This window comes from Globicephala melas, chromosome 19 (genome assembly GCF_963455315.2).
Source record: "Globicephala melas chromosome 19, mGloMel1.2, whole genome shotgun sequence".
Taxonomy (NCBI): domain Eukaryota; kingdom Metazoa; phylum Chordata; class Mammalia; order Artiodactyla; family Delphinidae; genus Globicephala; species Globicephala melas.
Window position 1 is genome coordinate 44,802,170 of NC_083332.1, and position 19,389 is coordinate 44,821,558.

The following is a 19,389-nucleotide window of genomic DNA, read 5'->3' on the forward strand; positions in this document are numbered from 1 at the left end:
TAGATGTTTCTGACTTTTTCTTATTGGGAAGACTTCTCCTTTCCAGGCCTCAGTTTCCCCATGTGCACCACAGTTACCTACAGGGCTCTCCTGAAATGCCATCCTTGTTTCTGAAATCCCTACAGCCTATTTTAAATAATAAAAATGTGGCTTGGGGTTGAATTTTTACATATATTATCTCATTGAAGAAACCAAGGGTTTATTTGGGAATTATAACTGAGATTTCTGGGTTCAGAGAGGTTGATGACCAGTCCAGGGCCACCCAGAGGAGTCATGGGGTTGAGCAGATGCCTAAACTGAGTTCCACTAGGAAGAGTTGGGACTGCAAATCAAAATATGGCAGCAAACAACACTTCTCTTGGGTCAAGTTGGAAATGATGTTTCTAAATGATAAGAGGAGACAAGGCACTGGAGAGCATGGGGCCTTCTTTTCTAAGCTGGCAGAAGTGAAACTATTCATAACTTTTCTTAGGGGCAGTTTGATGATTATGTGCCAAAAGCCTGAAATGCCTGCACATCCTTTGACTCAACGAATTCCCTAGGAATTTGTCCTGAAGCAGTAATTGGTCAAAGATGAGGAATGTGTTTGGTGGTGGGGAAACAAAAATCACACCTAAGTATCCCACTTCAGGAGATGGAATACTACATATGCATATGATATCTTAAGAAAGATGTTCTAGGGAATTCTCTGGCAGTCCAGTCGTTAGGACTCTGTGCTTTCTCTGCCAAGGGCCCGGGTTTGATCCCTGGTGGGGAAACTAAGATCCCACAAGCCATGCACAGCGAGGCAAAAAAAAAAAAAAAAATGTTCTATAGAAGGATTTCTAATGCTAGGGAAAGATGTTAATAATTCAGTTAAGGTAAGGGGAGGGGAGGGATCCATTATAAAATGATGGATACGGAATGATCTCATTTTTCTAGGGAAAAAATACGTATGAAGGAAATCACTGGGAAAATACAATGATGTACTGAGTGCTTGCTATGGGCCATACACTGTTTTTAGTGCTTTTTATAGCCTCATTTAATTGTCACACAACTCTGAGTAGGTGCTGTTATTATTCCCATATTACAGGTGAAGAAACTGAGGTCAGAGAGGTGAAATGAGCTGCCAGAGGTCACGCAGATGGTGAGTGATGAAGCCAGGATTCGAAGCCATGCGCTGGCTCCAGAGTCACCCAAAATAGTCCCCATGGTCACCTCCATGTTTACATCTGAGGAGTGAGACCAAGATGATCCTTATTCCCTTTATCTGTATTTCCTGATTTTTCTACAATTAATATTTCTTCTACAATTAATATTTTTAAAAGCCCTCTTGTAGTGGTCGGTGCCTTTGAAAGTATGAAAGAGGAGAGAGTTTTGGAGGGGAGGTGTTGTGTAGAGAAAAATCAGGAACGGGTTGGGGCTTGGCTCACCTCAAACCCTACCCAAGCCCCAAACCCTCTCTCCTTTCATTCTCAAAAATATCAAGGAGGGGCTTCCTTGGTGGCGCAGTGGTTGAGAGTCCGCCTGCCGGTGCAGGGGACACGGGTTCGTGCCCTGGTCCGGGAGGATCCCGCGTGCCACAGAGCGGCTGGGACCGTGAGCCGTGGCTGCTGAGCCTGCGCGTCCAGAGCCTGTGCTCCTCAGCGGGAGAGGCCACAACAGTGAGAGGCCCGCGTACCGCAAAAAAAAAAAATCAAGGAAGTCAAAGGTCTGATATCTGCTGTGTGACCTTGAACTGGTTCCTCACCCTTTTGGAGCCCTTTTCGAAATACGTCACAGGGAAGGGCGGGGGTGGGTGGGGTAGGCGGTGCAGAGAGGAGGAAGCTGGCGCCAGAGGTGCAGCAGGGAGGGACAGGTCTAGGGATGGGTCCCCTCCTGTCATCTCCTCTCCCCCGGGGCTTTGAGGAGTGACTTACCCAGTCTCTGAATGTAACTCTGGGAAAGTCTGTGCTGCAGTGAGCACTGGACAGCGAGTCCAAAGACCTGGGTTCTGCTCACATCTCACCATTGGTTACCTGTGTCCTAGTCAGTTCCATTTCTGAGCCTTGGCTTTCTCAGCCATTGAAGGGGCAAATGCCTGGCTGGTTGTGACGACGTGAGGAAAGGTGCTTTGTGAGAGGCTAAGCAACTGTGTGCTATGTCATGGGTCAACAAACTACGACATTACTTCTGTAGTTCCTTTTTAACAGCTTTATTGAGATATAATTCAAATACCACACAATTCACCCACTGAAAATGTACACTTCAGCAAATTTTAGTATATTCACAGTTGTGCAAGCATCACCATGATCAAATTTTCGTCATGCCCCAAAGAACCCTTTAGTTATCACCCTCCCCCGCCCCAGTCCCCTCAGGCCCAGGCAACAACTCCTCTGCTTTCTGTTTCCAGAGACATTTCATATCCATGAAATCATACATGTGCCATCTTTGTCTGGCTTCCTTCACTTAGCATGTTTTTCAAGGCTCATCCGTATTGTAGCATATATCAAACTTTGGTTCCTTTTTATGGCTGAACAATATTTCATTGTATGGTTATACCACATTTTGTTTATCCATTCATCAGTTGATGGACATTTGTGTTTTTCTTCTACTTTTTGGCTGTTATGAATAGCTATAAACTTTGATGTACACATGTGTGGATTTATGTTTTCATTTATTTTGGGTATATACTTAGCAGAATTGCTGGGTTAAATAGTAATTATGTTTAACATTTTGAGGCAACACCTGTTTTTTGTTTTTGTTTTATTTATTTATTTTTGGTTGCGTTCAGTCTTCGTTGTTGAGCACAGGCTTTCTCTAGTTGCGTCGAGCGGGGGCTACTCTTCGTTGCGGTGCACGGGCTTCTCATTGTGGTGGCTCCTCTTGTCGTGGAGCATGGGCTGTAGGCTCATGGGCTTCAGTAGTTGTGGCACACGGGCTCAGTAGTTGTGGCTCGCGGGCTCTAGAGCGCAGGCTCAGTAGTTGTAGCTCGCGGGTTTAGTTGCTCCGCGGCATGTGGGATTTTCCCAGACCAGGGCTTGAATCCGTGTCCCCTACATTGGCAAGTGGATTCTTAACCACTGAGCCACCAGGGAAGTCCCAACATCTGTTTTTATATAGTCCAGGAGTTAAGAATGGTTTTTATGTTCTTATGGTAGGGAAAAAATGGTAGGGAAAAAATCAAAAAAAGAATAATATTTTATAACGTGAAAATTACACAGAAGTCAAATTTCAATGTCCACAAAGAAAGTTTCACAGGACAGCTGCTTTCATTCATTTATGTATTGTGTATGGTGCTTTTGCATTACAGTGGCAGAGATGAGGAGTATGACAGACCATTTGGCCTTCAAGCCTAAAGTATTTACTGTCTGGTCTTTTATAGAAAATGTTTGTCGACCCCTGAACTGTGTGTTGGTATTATTAATTATTGTTTGGTGGAGGCAGCTTGAGTATGCTGCCTTGATTGGAATAGGACTCAGGTTGCCAGGTGCTGGCCTATGAGCATAAAGGGATGAGAGCGCCTGTCTAGCCCCATTTTCTGGATTGAGAAACTGAGTCCTGCAGGAGGGCCCAGGCTCATGCAAGCTGAGGGGGAAGTGAGGGCCTAGCTTTCTTTTACTCCTTGGCAGCCTCCTCACCTTCAGCTAAGAACACCCAGTTGTGAATAATTCATGGCTAATGTTTGCATATCACTCCATCTTGTCAGAGCACTTTGATCATCATTAATTAGTCAGAACCTGGCTCTGGCTGTTGCCTAATAAAACATAAACATAAGTGGCTTAGATGTCTCCATTCCTAAAACTGAAGGTTCCATCTCCATAGCAAGGCTTTGTACCCGCAGATTCTTTCTCTCTGCCCATCACCTCATCACCTCTCAAAGACCTACTGTTTTGGCCTGAAAGTCAGGTTTCCTGAAGGATGGAGGGCAGTTGCAGGGTTGGAGCCCAGTCCTCATAGCAGAGAAGTCACATCCCCTCTCTGCCCCTCAGTGTCTTTGTCGGGAAGATACGAGTAATGATGCCTATCTCTGGGGTTGTTTGTATTTGTAAAAGTGTTCTGAAAGGAGCCCTCATACACCGCTGGTGGGAAGGTAAAATGGCACAGCCATTGAGGGACCCTCCCAGTTCCTCAACTGACTAAATGTAGAGTTACCGTATGACCCAGCAATACCATTCCTATGTATATACCCCAGAGAAACGAAAACGTGTCCACACAAAATCTTGTACACAAATGTTCATAGCAATATTATTCAAAATAGCCAAAGAGCAGAAACAACCCAAATGTCCATCAGCTGATGGATGGACAAATAAAATGTGGCACATCTATACAATGGAATATTATTTGGCCATAAAAAGTAAAGAAGTATTGATACACGCTACAAAATGGATGAAAACATTACATTAAGTGAGAGAAACCAGACACAAAAGGCCACATATTGTATGATTCCATTTATGCAAAATGTCCGGAATAGGCAAATCCATAGAGTCAGAAAGAGATGAGTGGTTGCCAGGGGCTGTGGAGGATATGGAGAGTGACTGTAAATGGACACAAGGTTTCTTTGTGGGGTGATGGAAATGTCCTAAAATTGAACATGGTGATGGTTTCACAACTCTGTGAATATATTAAAAAACATTGAATTGCAGACTTAAAATGGATGAATTTTATGGTACGTAAATTATACCCCAATAACACTTTTTTAAAAGTGCTCTGAAAACTGTAAAGTGATGAGTATGGTGTTACTCACATGCATAATAGATGACCTGTCATAATGGATGGAGCTGAGTATTCTGACCTGTCAGTTTAGGGCAGTTCCTAAGACTTTTGAAATTGGAGACACCTGGATATCTTCCTGTACATTATCTCAGGCAACTCATTTAACTCTGAGGCCAGCTGTAGAATTGGGACAGTAATCTCTGTCTCTTAGGATTGTTGTGACAATTAAATGAATACTGTAGGAACATGCTGAGCTTGGTACTTGACACCTAGTAGATGTCTAGTGAATGATGATGACTATTTCTACATTGAGTTACCCGACTCCTCCCAGCCATCCCAGGGAGCGAGTCCGTGCTCTTCCACTCTCCTCAGAATCTACTGTTTCCAAATCTTGCCTGATCATAAGAATTACCAGGAGCATCTTTTAAAAATACAGATTCCAAGGCCCCACTTCAGACCCATTGATAAGAATCTGTATTTTTAAAAACTCTCCAGATGAGTCCTATAATCAGATAAATTTGGAAGTAAGGCTGGTCCAACCTGGAAACATTTTGCTTCTTATTTATACCCTTCTACAAACCCTTATTTTCCATTGTTTGCTGTTTCACCCTGACTCGCTTTTCTTTTGCCAAAGATCCCTCTATTTAAGAGCTCATGCTCTTGACTTCAGTAATAACGCCAGCATGAGATTTTATAATTTCCTCATACTTTAATTCAGGGCAAAGATTGATAACATTAACAATAACAGCAATACTGAACCTACATGTGTTTGGTGCTCTGCAGGGGTTTCCCACGGACCTTTATGTCCTCACAGCAGCCTCGTTAGTGGATTTAAATAAGTTAAATAACTTCTATCTTTGGGCTTCCCTGGTGGTGCAGTGGTTGGGAGTCTGCCTGCCAATGAAGGGAACACGGGTTTGTGCCCCGGTCTGGGAGGATTCCCACGTGCCGCGGAGCGGCTGGGCCCATGGGCCCATGAGCCATGGCCGCTGAGCCTGCGCGTCCGGAGCCTGTACGTCTGGAGCCTGTGCTCCGCAGCGTGAGAGGCCACAGCGGTGAGAGGCCCGCGTACCGCAAAAAAAAAAAATAAAAAAAAAACTTCTCTCTTTTAGGAGAGAAAGTGGCACAGTCAAAATTGAATATATTTATATAAAGCACAAAATTAGGCAAAACTAATCTCTGTTTTTGTTTTTTTTTTTTTGCGTTACACAGGCCTCTCACTGTTGTGGCCTCTCCTGTTGCGGAGCACAGGCTTCGGACGCGCAGGCTTAGCGTCCATGGCTCACGGGCCCAGCCGCTCCGTGGCATGTGGGATCTTCCGGGACCGGGGCACGAACCCGTGTGCCCTGTATCGCCAGGCGAACTCTCAACCACTGCGCCACCAGGGAAGCCCTAATCTCTGTTTTCAAAGTCAAGATAATGATTACCCTTGGGTTGGGGGTTAGGGACTGATGGAGGTCAAAAAGATTCTTCGGGGGCAGGTCATGTTTTGTCCTTTATTCTGGGTGTTGGTAGCACGTGTGTTCATTGTCACTTAGGATCTGCTCACTTTTCTGTATTTGTGTTATACTTCAATGAAAAGTTTAAAAACATAGCAGTACTATATGATCCTAATTTTAAAAATTTGTATGTATACATTTGCACGAAAAAAGAATAGAAGGAAACTAAATCGAGGGACATTTTATAAAATAATTGGCCTAGATCAAAAAAAATGTCAAGAAAGACAAAGAAAAAGCAAAAGGATATGTACTGTGTAGCACAGGGAATTAAACCCATTATCTTGAAATAACCTATAATGGAGTGTAATCTGCAAAAATATTGAATCACTGTGTTGTACACCTGAAACTAACACAATATTATAAATCAAATATACTTCATTTAAAAAAAGAAAGAGAGGGCTTCCCTGGTGGCGCAGTGGTTGAGCGTCTGCCTGCCAATGCAGGGGACACGGGTTCGTACCCCGGTCCGGGAAGATCTCACATGCCGCGGAGCGGCTAGGCCCGTGAGCCATGGCCGCTGAGCCTGCGCATCTGGAGCCTGTGCTCCGTAACGGGAGAGGCCACAACAGTGAGAGGCCCGCGTACCGCAAAAAAATATATATATATATGGAATATGATCTCATTTTAATAAAACCATACATTATTTGTGCGTCTTATAATATATGCAAAGAATATTATAAATCACTAGGCTTGACACTAGTCAAAGAGGCTTCTAGGGAAGTGGTGTTTGTGTGTGTGTGTGTATGTGTGTGTGTGTGTATGTGTGTGTGTGTTTTAATAAAACCATGAATTATTTTTCATCCTTACTAAAAACCCTGTGGAGTAGGATGTTGTTAGCTCCACTTTATAGATGGAGGAACTGAAGGTCAGAGTTTGAATCACTTGCTCAAGGTCACACAACCAGTACTCTTCCCACTCAAGCAGGCCTTCCCCAGAGACACTCTGAAGGAATAATCAAGGTGACTTTGTGATTAATTGGATGGGGGAGGAGACGAGGGTACAAAGAGAGGAAGGGATTAAAAATGCCTAGGACACTTTGAGCCTGACCAAGTGAAAAATAATCAGCAAGTCAGGAGGGAGTGCCAGGTTACTGTGGAAAGGTTTAAGCCAAAGGAATGAATACCTAATGATGGAATTTGGTGCCTCAGATGAGGGCTTAGAGGAAAGTCCATAAGTGCACTCCTTGTTAGCTGGCCTTGCCACTGAGCACCTGAAGCCCCGTGGCAAGTGGACATTTTAAAGAGAAAAAAATTTCAACCTCACACTTCTAGGCAAATGGTGTAGTCCTCTGAGTGCTTGGGTCCTTCTGCATCAGCAGCTTGTACTTTCTGTGGCTCTGTGTGGCCTGACTGACCAGGCTTAAAAGGCCTGCTGATGAATTTGAAATCTCAGGCTTCCAGCCTCTATAGGTCATCAGCAAAGACCAAAAGGCCTGGCATGAACGTGAGGTTATTATTCACCTAAGAAGTCGTTATAAACCACAAGAACGCAAGCCCAGCAGGAGGGAACGGCTGCCCAGCTCCCTAGGCACACCATGTCCTCATGCGTCCATCCAGCATGATTCATAATTAAATCTGCAGCAGGCAGGAGGCAAAATAGAATTTCGTGTAAACCTGTGTGGGAGAAGCACTTTGAATACAATTTAATTTTAAAGTTCTAGAGCTCCAGAACTTGAAATGCTTGTGACATTTCAAGTTGAGGTTGTTTCTCCCTACCCTTCACTGGGACCATCTCCGGGGAGGGAGATGACACAAAGGGAAAAAAGTTGTTGGGTCAATAGGTGTATTAGTCAGGGTTCTCTAGAGAAACAGAACCAGTAGGATAGGTATAGGTGTATAGAATGAGACTTACGATGAGAGATTGGCTCACATGATTATGGAGGCCAAGAAGTCCCACGATCTGCTGACTGCAAGCTGGAGGCTCAGGAAAGCCAGAGATGTAGTTCCAGTCCAAACCCAAAGGCCTGAGAAGGGGAGGAGTGGGGAGGGGCAATGGTATAATTCTTAGTCCAAGTCCAAAGGCCGAGAACCAGGAATTCAGGTGTTCAGGGGCAGCAGAAGATGGATGTCCCAGCTCAAGCAGAAAGAAAATTCACTCTTTCTCTGCTTTTTTGTTCTGTTTAGGCCCTCAATGGATTTGATAATGTCCACCAGCATTGGTGAAGGCAATCTTTTTTACTCAGTCTACTGATTCAAATGCTAATCTCTTTCAGAAACACCTAGAAGTAATGTTTTACCAGCTATCTGGGCATCCCTTAGCCCAGTCATGTTGATGCAAAATTAACCATCACACTAGGTAAGGTGTAGTTTTGGAAAACTGGCACTGAAGATGCCATATGTTCAGGTCCCATGTATGTTTCTAGTTAAATATATCATGAAAAAAAAAAAGCCAGCATGTGGGCAGAGGATCTAAAGAATTCACAGAAGGAAATTCAAATTGTATGTAACTATATTACAGGCTCACCATGTTGCACAACTGCAGGGCGCGGCACTCCCACTGAATTCTATTCACAGAGATGCACATTGTAATGGTCTGTAAGAGAGGATGCTCAACCTCTCCAAAAATAAGAGAAATGCTGATTAAAACGATAAGGTAATGATTTTCATTTATTGAATTGGCAAAGCTCAAAGAGTTGCTAAGATCCTATGTTGCTGGGAGTGTAATTTGGTACCACCTCTATGGAGGGTGTAGTGAATACTATGGATTGGCTCTCTCAACCTGGGTCATTTCACCCTCTTCTAGTTGGTGATGTAGGAAAACTGACTCCTACAGTTCCCAGACTCCCCTGCCCTTAGGATTCCACCTGCCATGAATGAGAATTTCTGTTGCTCCACATCCTGTCAGCATTTGGTGTTATCAGCATTCTGGATTTTGGCCATTCTAATAGGTGTGTAGTGGTATTTCATTGTTGTTTTAACTTGCATTTCCCTCATGACATATGATGTGGAGCATCTTTTCATATGCTTATTTTCTGTCTGTATATCTTCTCAGATCTTTTGCACATTTCTTAATTGGGTTATTCTCTTGTTGAATTTTAAGAGTTCTTTATATATTTTGGATAACAGTCCTTTGTCAGGTAAGTCTTTTGCAATACAGTCTGTGACTTGTCTTTGCATTTTCTTGAAGGCATCTTTCACAGAGCAGAAGTTTTTAATTTTAATAAAGTCCAGCTAATCAGTTCTTTCTTTCATGGATCATGCTTTTGGTATTGTATCTAAAAAGTCATTGCCAAAACCAAGGTCATCTAGATTTTCTCATATGTTATCTTCTACTAGTTTATAGTTTTGCATTTTACCTTAAGGTCTGTGATCCATTTTGAGTTAAATTTTGTGCAGAGTGTAAGGTCTGTGTCTATATTCTTTTTTTTTTTCATGTGGATGTTCAGTTGTTCTAGCATCATTTGTTGAAAAGACTATTGCTTTCTCCATTGTATTGCTTTTGCTCTTTTGTCAAAGGTTGGTTGACTATATTTATGTGGGTGTATTTCTGTGCTGTCTATTCTATTCTGTTGATCTATTTGTCTATGCTTTTGCTAATACCACGCTGTCTTGATTACTGTAGGTTAATGTTAAGTCTTCAAGTTGGGTAGTGTCAGTCCTCCAACTTTGTTCTTCTCCTTCAATATTGTGTTGGCCATTCTGGGTCCTTCGCCTCTACATATAAACTTTAGAGTCAGTTTGTTAGTATTCACAAAGTAACTTGCTGGGACTTTGATTAGGGTTGCATTGAATCAATAGATCAAGTTGGGAAGAACTGACACCTTGACAATATTGAGTCTTCCTATCCATGAACATGGAATTTCTCTCCATTCATTTACTTCTTCTTTGATTTCTTTCATCAGAATTTTGTAGCTTTCCTCTTTTAGACCTTGTATGTATTTTGTTAGATTCATACCTAAGTATTTCACTTTGGGGGATGCTAATGTAAATGGTACTGTGTTTTTAATTTCAAATTCCCCTTGTTCATTGCTGATATATAGGAAAGTGATTGACTTAAAAAAAATAATAACCTTGTGCCCTGCAACCTTGCTATAATCACGTATTATTTCCAGAATTTTTTTCCTTGATTCTTTCTGATTTTCTACATAGATGATAATGTCAGCTGTAAACAAAGACAGTTTTATTTCTTCCTTCCCAATCTGTATCCTTTTTATTTCCTTTTTTTGGTCTTATTGCATTATTTAGGACTTCCAGTATGATGTTGAAAAGCAGTGGTAAGAGGGGACATTTACCTTGTTCCTGATCTTAGTGGGAAAACCTCACGTTTCTTACCATGAAGCATGATGTTAACTTCAGATGATTTGTAGGTATTATTTATTCAGTTGAAAAAGTTCCCCACTATTCCTAGTTTACAGAGAGTTTTTCTCATGAATGGGTGTTGAATTTTGTCAAATGCTTTTTCTGCATGTATTGATATTATCATATGATTTTTCTTCTTTAACCTGTGGATGTGATAGATTACATTAATTACTTTTCGAATGTTGAACCAGCCTTGTATACCTGGGATAAATCCCAGTTGGTCATGATGTATAATTTTTATACATTATTGGATTCAATTTGCTAATGTTTTGTTGAGGATTTTTGTGCCTGTTTTAATAAGAGATGTTGTTCTGTACTTTTCTTGTAATGTCTTTGGTTTTGGCATTAGATTAATGCTGGACTCATAGAATGAGTTAGGAAGTAGGCTTCTATCTTCTGAAAGAGATTATAGTGAATTGGTATAATTTTTTCCTTAAATGTCTGGTAGAATTCACTAGTGAATACATCTGGGTCTGATGCTTTGTGTTTTGAAAGGTTATTAATCATTTACTCAATTTCTTTAATTGATATAGTCCTATTCAGATTGTCCACTTCTTGTGTGAGTTTTGACAGATTGTATCTTTCAGGGAATTGGTCCATTTCATCTAGGTTGTCATGTTTGTGGGCATAGAGTTGGTTCATAGTATTCCTTGATTATTTTTAATGTCCCAGGGATTTGTAGTGATGTCCCCTCTTTCATTTCTAATATTAGAAATTTGTATCCTCTCTTTTTTTCTTAGTCTAGCTAAAAGTTTATTGATTTTATTGATCTTTTCAAAGAACCAGCTTTTAGTTTTGTTGATTTTCTCTATTGATTTCCAGTTTTCAATTTCATTGATTTCTGCCCTAATTTTTATTATTTCTTTTCCTCTCCTGATTTTGGATTTAAGTTTCTCTTAGGGACTTCCCTGGTGATCCAGTGGTTAAGACCCTGCGCTTCCACTGCAGGGGGCACAGGTTCGATCCCTGGTCGGGGAACTAAGAGCCTGCATGCCTCGTGGCACAGCAAAAAACAAAACAGTAATTTTCTCTTATTTTTCTTGTTTCCTATGGTAAAAGCTTAGATGATTGAATTTAAATCTTTTTTTCTAACATATGATTCAGCGTTATAAGTTTCCCTTTAAGCACGAATTTTGCTGCATCCCACAAATTCTGATGAGTTGTGTTTCCATTTTCATTTAGTTCAAAATGTTTTAAAATTTATCTTGAATTTTGACCTGTGTGTTATTGAGAAGTGTGTTGTTTTATCTCCAAGTGCTTGGGGATTTTCGAGCTGTCTCTCTATTATTGATTTCTTGTTAAATTCCGTGGAGTCTGAAAGCAGACATTGTGTGATTTCTATCCTTTTAATTTTAGTAAGATGTGTTTTATGGCCCAGAATGTGGTTTGTCTTGGTGAATGTTTCATATGAGCTTGAGAAGAATATATATTCTGCTGTTGTTGGATGAAGTAGTCTATAGATATTTATCATATTGATGGTGATTGTTGGTGTTGCTGAGTTTAACTATGTCCTTACTGAGTTTCTGCCTGCTGGACCTATTTCTGATAGAGGAATGTTGAAGTCTCCAGCTATAATAGTAGATTCATCTATTTCTCTTTACATTTCTATCAGTTTTTGCCTCACATATTTTGATGCTCTGTTGTTAGGATCTATATGGTAAGGATTGTTATACCTTCTTGGAGAATTGATCCCTTTATCATTATGCAATGCCCCTCTTTATCTCTGATAACTTTCCTTGCTCTGAAGTCCAAAATCAATATAGCTACCCCTGCTTTCTTTTGATTACTGTTAGTATGGTATATCTTTCTCCATCCATTTTTTTTAAATTAATTTTTATTTTTGGCTGCGTTGTGTCTTCGTTGCTGCACACGGGCTTTCTCTAGTTGTGGCGAGCTGGGGCTACTCTTCATTGCGGTGCTTGGGCTTCTCATTGCGGTGACTTCTTGTTGCAGAGCACGGGCTCTAGGTGCGCAGGCTTCAGTAGTTGTGGCATGTGGGCTCAGTAGTTGTGGCGCACGGGCTTAGTTGCCCCGCGGCATGTGGGATCTTCCCAGACCAGGGATTGAAACCGTGTCCCCTGCATTGGCAGACGGATTCCTAACCACTGTGCCACCAGGGAAGTCCCTCAAACTATGTTTTTGCCTTTTAGTTTGAGACTTCATATATATATATATATACATGATGTATTGGGTAGAAGGAACTCCTGTAAATAGGCTATGAGGTGGTAGGGTGTGGGGTTTGGAGAAGCATTCTGTCCTAGTCCCATGATTAGGTCTTAGTCTTTTCATGAGCCAGTACATCTGGACTGTGAACTTAAGTGCTTCTCAGTTGTTCCCCCCTTAGTTGGGGACATGACGGCTAGGGTGGACTGGAGTTGGGCATTTCCCTTCTCCCACGTGGAAAGCTGGAACTGGCTGGAGTCGTATATTTATTTTTTAATCATAATACTTTCTAAAAATAACCCTCAACACCCCTCCCCCCGCCCCAAATTTGGAGAGTCCTTTCCTCTTTTCTTATTTTCCTCTCTCTCTCGCTGTCTTCTCCATGAGAATCAGCTCAGGGGCTTTGGCAGGGTTGTGGTTGGACTGACCTCAATTTCTCTCTCCCGAAGTTTCTGTGAAATGAGAGGAAAAGGCCTCAGCAAATCCCCCAGCACTGGTTTGTGAGAGGAGAGCGTATTAGTCAGGCTTTCTCAGGCATCAAGGCAGAATCCTGCATGCCTGGGTGAGTGTGTGGGAGCAGTGAGCGTTTCTTGCCGGGATGGATGGGGAGGTGTGGCAGAGCCAGAAACTGCTCCCCAGGCTAGGGTATCCCGCAGGCAGCATGGAGCACTGAGCTCCACCGCAGCATCACCGGGGACGTCTGAGCACAGCTGCCCAGCCTTCTTCTCTGGTGTTTGTGCTTCCTCAGGGAGCCAGTGAGATTGCTCCTCTTCTCCTCAGTCACATCAGATATGAGAGGATCTCAACCCACTGTCTGAGCTGCCGTGTTTTCTCATGACCCCACCATGACCACTCAGGCTATGACTGACTGAACCGGGAATGAACAACAGATCCAGGGGGACACCAGCTGGGTCAAGCCACTCATACTCCCTGTCCTGGAAATTTAGGACCTGGAGGTAAAGTCAATTAGATGACAACGTAGCATGCATGAAAGGAAAGGCTGTGGAGTGTCGGAGCTTCGGAGGTCATGGCGGGTGAGGTGAGGGAGAGGGAAGGGGTGACCAGAGGAGAGGCAGACATGAGAGAGCCTGGTAGCCCTGGGGGCACAACTTTGGTTCTTGACTTTCTGGTTCTGGTTCCTTATCGCCAGCCTTGTCATCTTCTCTCATTGGACTCCCCGGAGTAAACCTCTCTTTATCTGAGCTGACTTTGATTTCATCAGACTGTACCATCCTCTGCCCCTCCTTATGGCAGACATCTACAGACACTGGGTCACTCCTCTTTCCGTGAAAGTTTTTAACTTCTGGATCACTGTCCTTCTGTCCAACGCCAAAAATCATAATTTTTTAATCATTCCAGTACTAACAATGAAGATGACCCTTGAAAACATCATGCTAAGTGAAAAAAGCCGGTCACAGAGGACCGCATATTATAAAATTCCAGTGATATAAAATGTCCAGAGACAAATCCATAGATACTATAAGTAGAGTAGTGGCTGCCTGGGGCTGGGGAATGTGGGGAGATAGGAATTGATAGTAAAGGGGTATGGGTTTCTTTGGGGAGTAATAAAAATGTTTGAAAATTGATTTTAGTGATAGATTGGCACAACTCTGTAAATATGCTAAAAACCATTGAATTGTACACTTTCAATGGATGAATTATACGATATGTGAAGTATATCTCAGTAAAGCTGTTTTTAAAAACTGCTCAGTTCCCTGATCTTTTTTCCCCCAATAAACTTTTCCTCTACCTCACCTCAGCCACTCACTCCCATGGCCATAGCCTTGACCTTATCATTCCAATAGTTTCAGCCCCTCCATAATCTCAGTTTCAAGCATCCTGCTTGATAATTGCCACCTCCAACTCCAGCCCTCTCTTCTACTATTCCAACTCCAGCAATTCTTTGACCCTTTTGGAACCTGCCATCCATTTATCCCATCACCTTTCCATTGTCTCTTACCCTTATCATTTCCTCACTTCCTTCTTTGTGTGGCTTAAATTCCATGGTCCAGCATTACTGTCATTCTTTTATGTACATCCTCAACTTCTTTGCCCCTCTGCTGTATTCACTTGGAAAAAAAAATTGTTAAATCCAACTCTTTGACCCTGCACCTGCACCCACACAGCTGAATAGGGCTGAGGAAAACTCAAAAACTTGTCTTGTTTCAAATGCCTGACCATTAACTTCAGATGGACCCCCCCCCAGGGTCACTTGGCAATCTTCCTGTATTTCTTAGACCATTCATCCTCCCACTCTCCTAGAAGGTTATTTCACACCTTTTTCCTTTCTCGTCTTTTTTTAAAAAATATAAATTTATTTATTTTATTTGTTTTGGCTGCATTGGGTCTTTGTTGCTGCATTCAGGCTTTCTCTAGTTGCGACGAGCGGGAGCTACTCTTCGTTGCGGTGTGTGGGCTTCTCATTGCGTTGGCTTCTCTTGTTGCGGAGCATGGGCTCTACGCACGCGGGCTCAGTAGTTGTGGCTTGTGGGCTCTAGAGCGCAGGCTCAGCAGTTGTGGCGCGTGGGCTTAGTTGCTCCGTGGCATGTGGGATCTTACCGGACCATGGCTCAAACCCATGTCTCCTGCATTGGCAGGCGGATTCTTAACCACTGCACCACCAGGGAAGCCCCTTCCTTTCTCTTCTAATTTACAACACTTCCTCTGCCCCCTGTGTTCACTTTCAGCTGATGACTTCATTAGAAGAGAACTTCCACGAGCTCCCACACCCTCACGCACATACTTTCCAGCATCTATGCCCCTGTGCCCTGCCTTCATTCCTGTAACAATGCCTGTTCTGTCTATGCTCCTTTTTGAAGGCCAACCCCTTACTTCACGCTAGATCCCAGCCCTTCTTTCCCACTCAGGCCGTTGTGTTCATGATCCTTCCCCTAACTTGCTCCTGCATCATTAGTCTGCTCCATCCACTGAATTTTCCCAGAAACCTTCAGTCTTGCTGTAATGTGTCAGTGTTAAAAAAAAATTAAAACCTATCTTGGGGCTGGATAGATAGACAGATGGACATATATGTGATAAAGCAAGTATAGGAAAATGTTAGCAGGAGAATCCAGGTGGTGGGTCTATGTGTTCAATGTATAAAATTCTTTCAACTTTTTGGTGTGTTTGAAATTTTTCATTAATAAAATGTCGGGAAAAAATTCCTATCTTGACCCTACATCTCCCTCTTGCTTTTGTCTCATTTCTCTGCTCCCTTTCCCAGCAGAACTCCTGAAAAGCTTGTCTGAACATGTGTCACCGTGTGTCTCATCTTTTCTTTTACCAACTGCAATCAAGCTTTTGCCCCAGCAGTTCACCAGAATGTCTCTTATAAAGCTCACCAGTGATTTCCACTGTAGGAAATGGAGTGGTCGTTTATCAGTCCTAATCTTGCTCAGCCTATCAGCTGCAGAATTTGACTCCATTAAGTTACTCCTTGCTCCTTACAAAACTTTCTTTCCCTAATTCCAGAATGGCACTCTCTCCTCCATTTTCTCTTATCTCCTTAGTTGACTTTGTTGGTCTCTCATCTGTCCAGCCTCTTAAGGTTGAAATGCATCAGGACTTAGCTCTTAAAACGTTTTCTCTATCTACACTCCCTCTCTTGTTTATCTCCTGCAGTTTCATGGATCCGATTACTATAGGATTATTCCCAAATTTATACTATCCCTAGCCTGAACCCATCTCCTCTATTCCAGACTCATTTATCCAACTGCCTACTCGACATCTCTGCCCAGATGTCTAAGAGGTATCTCAGACTTAATGTGCCCACAAACTAATTCCTCGTTGTAGTAGTTGTTATAATAATAGTCCCAGTGAATCACACCTCACTTGTGTCCGTGCCTGTTTGCAGTGTGAGCATTAATTTCTTCACACACACTCCCCACCCCTGAACCTGGGCTGGCCTTGTATCTTGGCTTTGATCAGTAGAAAGTGATGGAGTATGAATTCCAGAACCTAAGCCATAAGAGGCTTTGCGGCTTTTACTCTCCCATTCTGGAACACTGAGGCCACCATGGCAAAGAAGTCCAGGCTAGCCTCACTAAAAATGAGAGCCCATGTGGAGAGCCAAGTGAGGCACCCCAGCCAGCAGCTGGTCCTGGCTCCAGCCATATAGAGGAGGCCGTCTTGGACCTTCCAGCCCCAAATGGGCTATCAGATAACTCAACCACGTGACTGATCCCAGGCAAGATTAGCAGAAGAACTGCCAGATTGCCAACCCATGTAGTCAAGAGAAATCATAAATTGCTGTTAAACTACTAAGTTTGCGCTTTTTTTTTTTTTCTGCAATAGATAACTGAAACACCGCTCTTGCCACTATACCTTCCCCTTCGCAGCCTTCATCTCTGTAAATGTCACCTCCATTCTTCCAATTGCTCATGCCAAAAAACTTGGAGTTCCTTGACTCCTCCCTTTTTCTCATCTAATCCTTCAGCAAATTATATATCATTTTACCATGTATCCAGACGCCTATACTTACCACCTCCATTGCTACCACACTGCGCCAAGCTGCATCATCGCTTGCCTGGATTACTGCAGGGGCCTCCACCTTGGTCTCTCTGCTTCCATCCTGGCTCCCCTCCACTGTGTTCTCCAGCCAGCAATGAGCGATCCTTTTAGAGTTTAAGTCAAATCCCATCACTCCTCTGCTCAAAGGACTCCAGGGACTTCACACTTCACTCAGAGTAAAAGTTAAAATCTTTACTGTGGCCTCAAGACCCCACATGATTTGGCCCTCTCCTCTCTCCCCCTTGTTCACCCTGTTTCAGCCACTGTAGCCTCCTTTCTGTCCCTTAAATAAACTAATTGGCTTCTTATCTCAAGCCCTTTGTACTTACTCTCCTCTGTGTAAATAGTCTTCCCCAGAGACTCACATAACTCACTTCATGTGTCTGCTCAGATGTCACTTCATTGAAGAAGCCTTCCCTGGTCATCTAGACCCCACTACTCCATCCCCACCCAAACCCCAAGCTCCATCAATTTCTAGCTCTCTTACCCTGTTTTGGACTCCTCCACAGCAGTCAACACCACCTGACATGTTACATTTTTCTTTGTTTGTTTTTTATCTGTTTTCTCCCATTAAAATATAAACTCCATGAGGACAGGGACTTCATCTAGTTATTCACTCCAGGGTCTCCGGTGCTTATTACCTATCAAATAGAATGTATTCGATATAGTTTTACTGAATGAATGAAAGCAGAAGTGTATTGTATTAGTTTTCTGTTGCTTCTGTAACAAATTACTACAAACTTGGTGACTTAGAACAAATTTATTATTTTATAGTTCAGGAGATCAGAAGTCCAAAAAAAAACATGTCTCGCCTGGCTAAAAGCAAGGTGTTGGCAGGGCTGCATTCTTGCCAGCGAAGCTGTCAGGGAGAACTCATCTCCTTACTTTGTCCAGCTTCTAGAGGCTGCCCACATTCTTTGTATGATGACTCCCTTCCATCCTCAAAGCCAGCAATGATTGATTGAGTCTTCCTCACAGGGCATCATTCTGATGGCTTCTATCATCACATCTCCTTCCCCATCTCAGGCCCTCCCTCTTTCATGAATAAAGACCCTTGTGATTACATTGGGCTGACCCAGATAATCTAGGATAATCTTACCTTCTTAATATCCTTAATTTCATCACATCTGCAAAGTCCCTTTTGCCTTGAAAAGTAACATAGTCACAGGTTCCAGGGATTAGGGTGTAAACATCTTTGGAGGGGTGATTATCTTGCCTACCACAGGTATTTACCAAGAAACTAATGAAGCTTAAATTCAAGCCCACTAACACAAGCCCCTCCTAAGACCCAGGAAAGGGCCCTAGTGATCTGTTCACATGGTCATATGTTTTTTTGAAAATTTACAAAAGTAAGATATTTTAACTGTAATTGGTTAAGTTTTCTGTTTCTTTCCACTCTGACTTCACCTCTGTTGTACTGTTGCTCCTGTTGGGTGGCATTGGCATAGACCTGGGCATCTGGGGGATATAGTCACTAAGAGGAAGTTGAGTTGGGTTTACTGAGATATGTTTATGTGGTTTGTAGTAACTTCCGTGTATAGTTAAGTTAGTGTTAGCCTTCCTGGTACAGTAGTGGTTTCCAGAAATACTACAGCTACCCAATGTTGTAATGTAAGGTTGCAAGGCCAGAGGCTCTATTGCGATATGAGCAAATCCTATGGCATCTGGCACTGGAAGTATGTGGTGGTAGAGAAAACAAGATTTCAAATGTAGAGAAGCAGAAGCTAGCCTGTAGGAAATTCTTCCATTCACCAGACGTGTAAAATGGTAAACAGACAATTTTAGTTCTCATCACTGTGTAGCCAAAACAGAAGTGCTTTCCTGTCAAGAATATACTCAGTAACGCAAAATGTAGTAGATCATTTGGAAAGATGTTCACAGTAATTCTTCGTGTCACTGCACAAATGCCTTTTGCAGTGTGACATTGTTGCTCTTTCCCTCAAGATGTGGAGTCTGTCCCCATCTCTTGTCTGGGGCTGGCCTTGTGACTTGCTCTGTCCTATAGAATGTGGCAGAAATGATGTGGGAGTTTCAAGCCTAGACCTCAAGAGGCCTTGCAGCTTCTGCTCTCAGCCTTTACTATATAAAGAAGCTCTCCCATTGCTGTATAAAGAAGCCCAGGGCTTCCCTGGTGGTGCAGTGGTTGAGAGCCCGCCAGCCGATGCAGGGGATACGGGTTCGTGCCCTGGTCCGGGAAGATCCCACGTGCTGCGGAGCAGCTAGGCCCGTGAGCCATGGCCGCTGAGCCT

General features: G+C 42.8%; 1 protein-coding gene across 6 annotated transcripts in view; it reads left to right on the plus strand.

The window, feature by feature from the left end:
• Positions 1-19,389, plus strand: part of CDH3 (cadherin 3) — a 108,026-nt gene that overhangs the window by 11,778 nt on the left and 76,859 nt on the right. For all 6 annotated transcript variants that reach the window (XM_030863550.3, XM_060289517.1, XM_060289520.1 and 3 more), the window contains one exon: positions 1,073-1,126. In XM_030863550.3, the coding sequence (XP_030719410.2) occupies positions 1,124-1,126 (3 nt within the window). In that variant the 5' untranslated portion in view covers positions 1,073-1,123. The remainder of the gene's footprint in view (positions 1-1,072; positions 1,127-19,389) is intronic.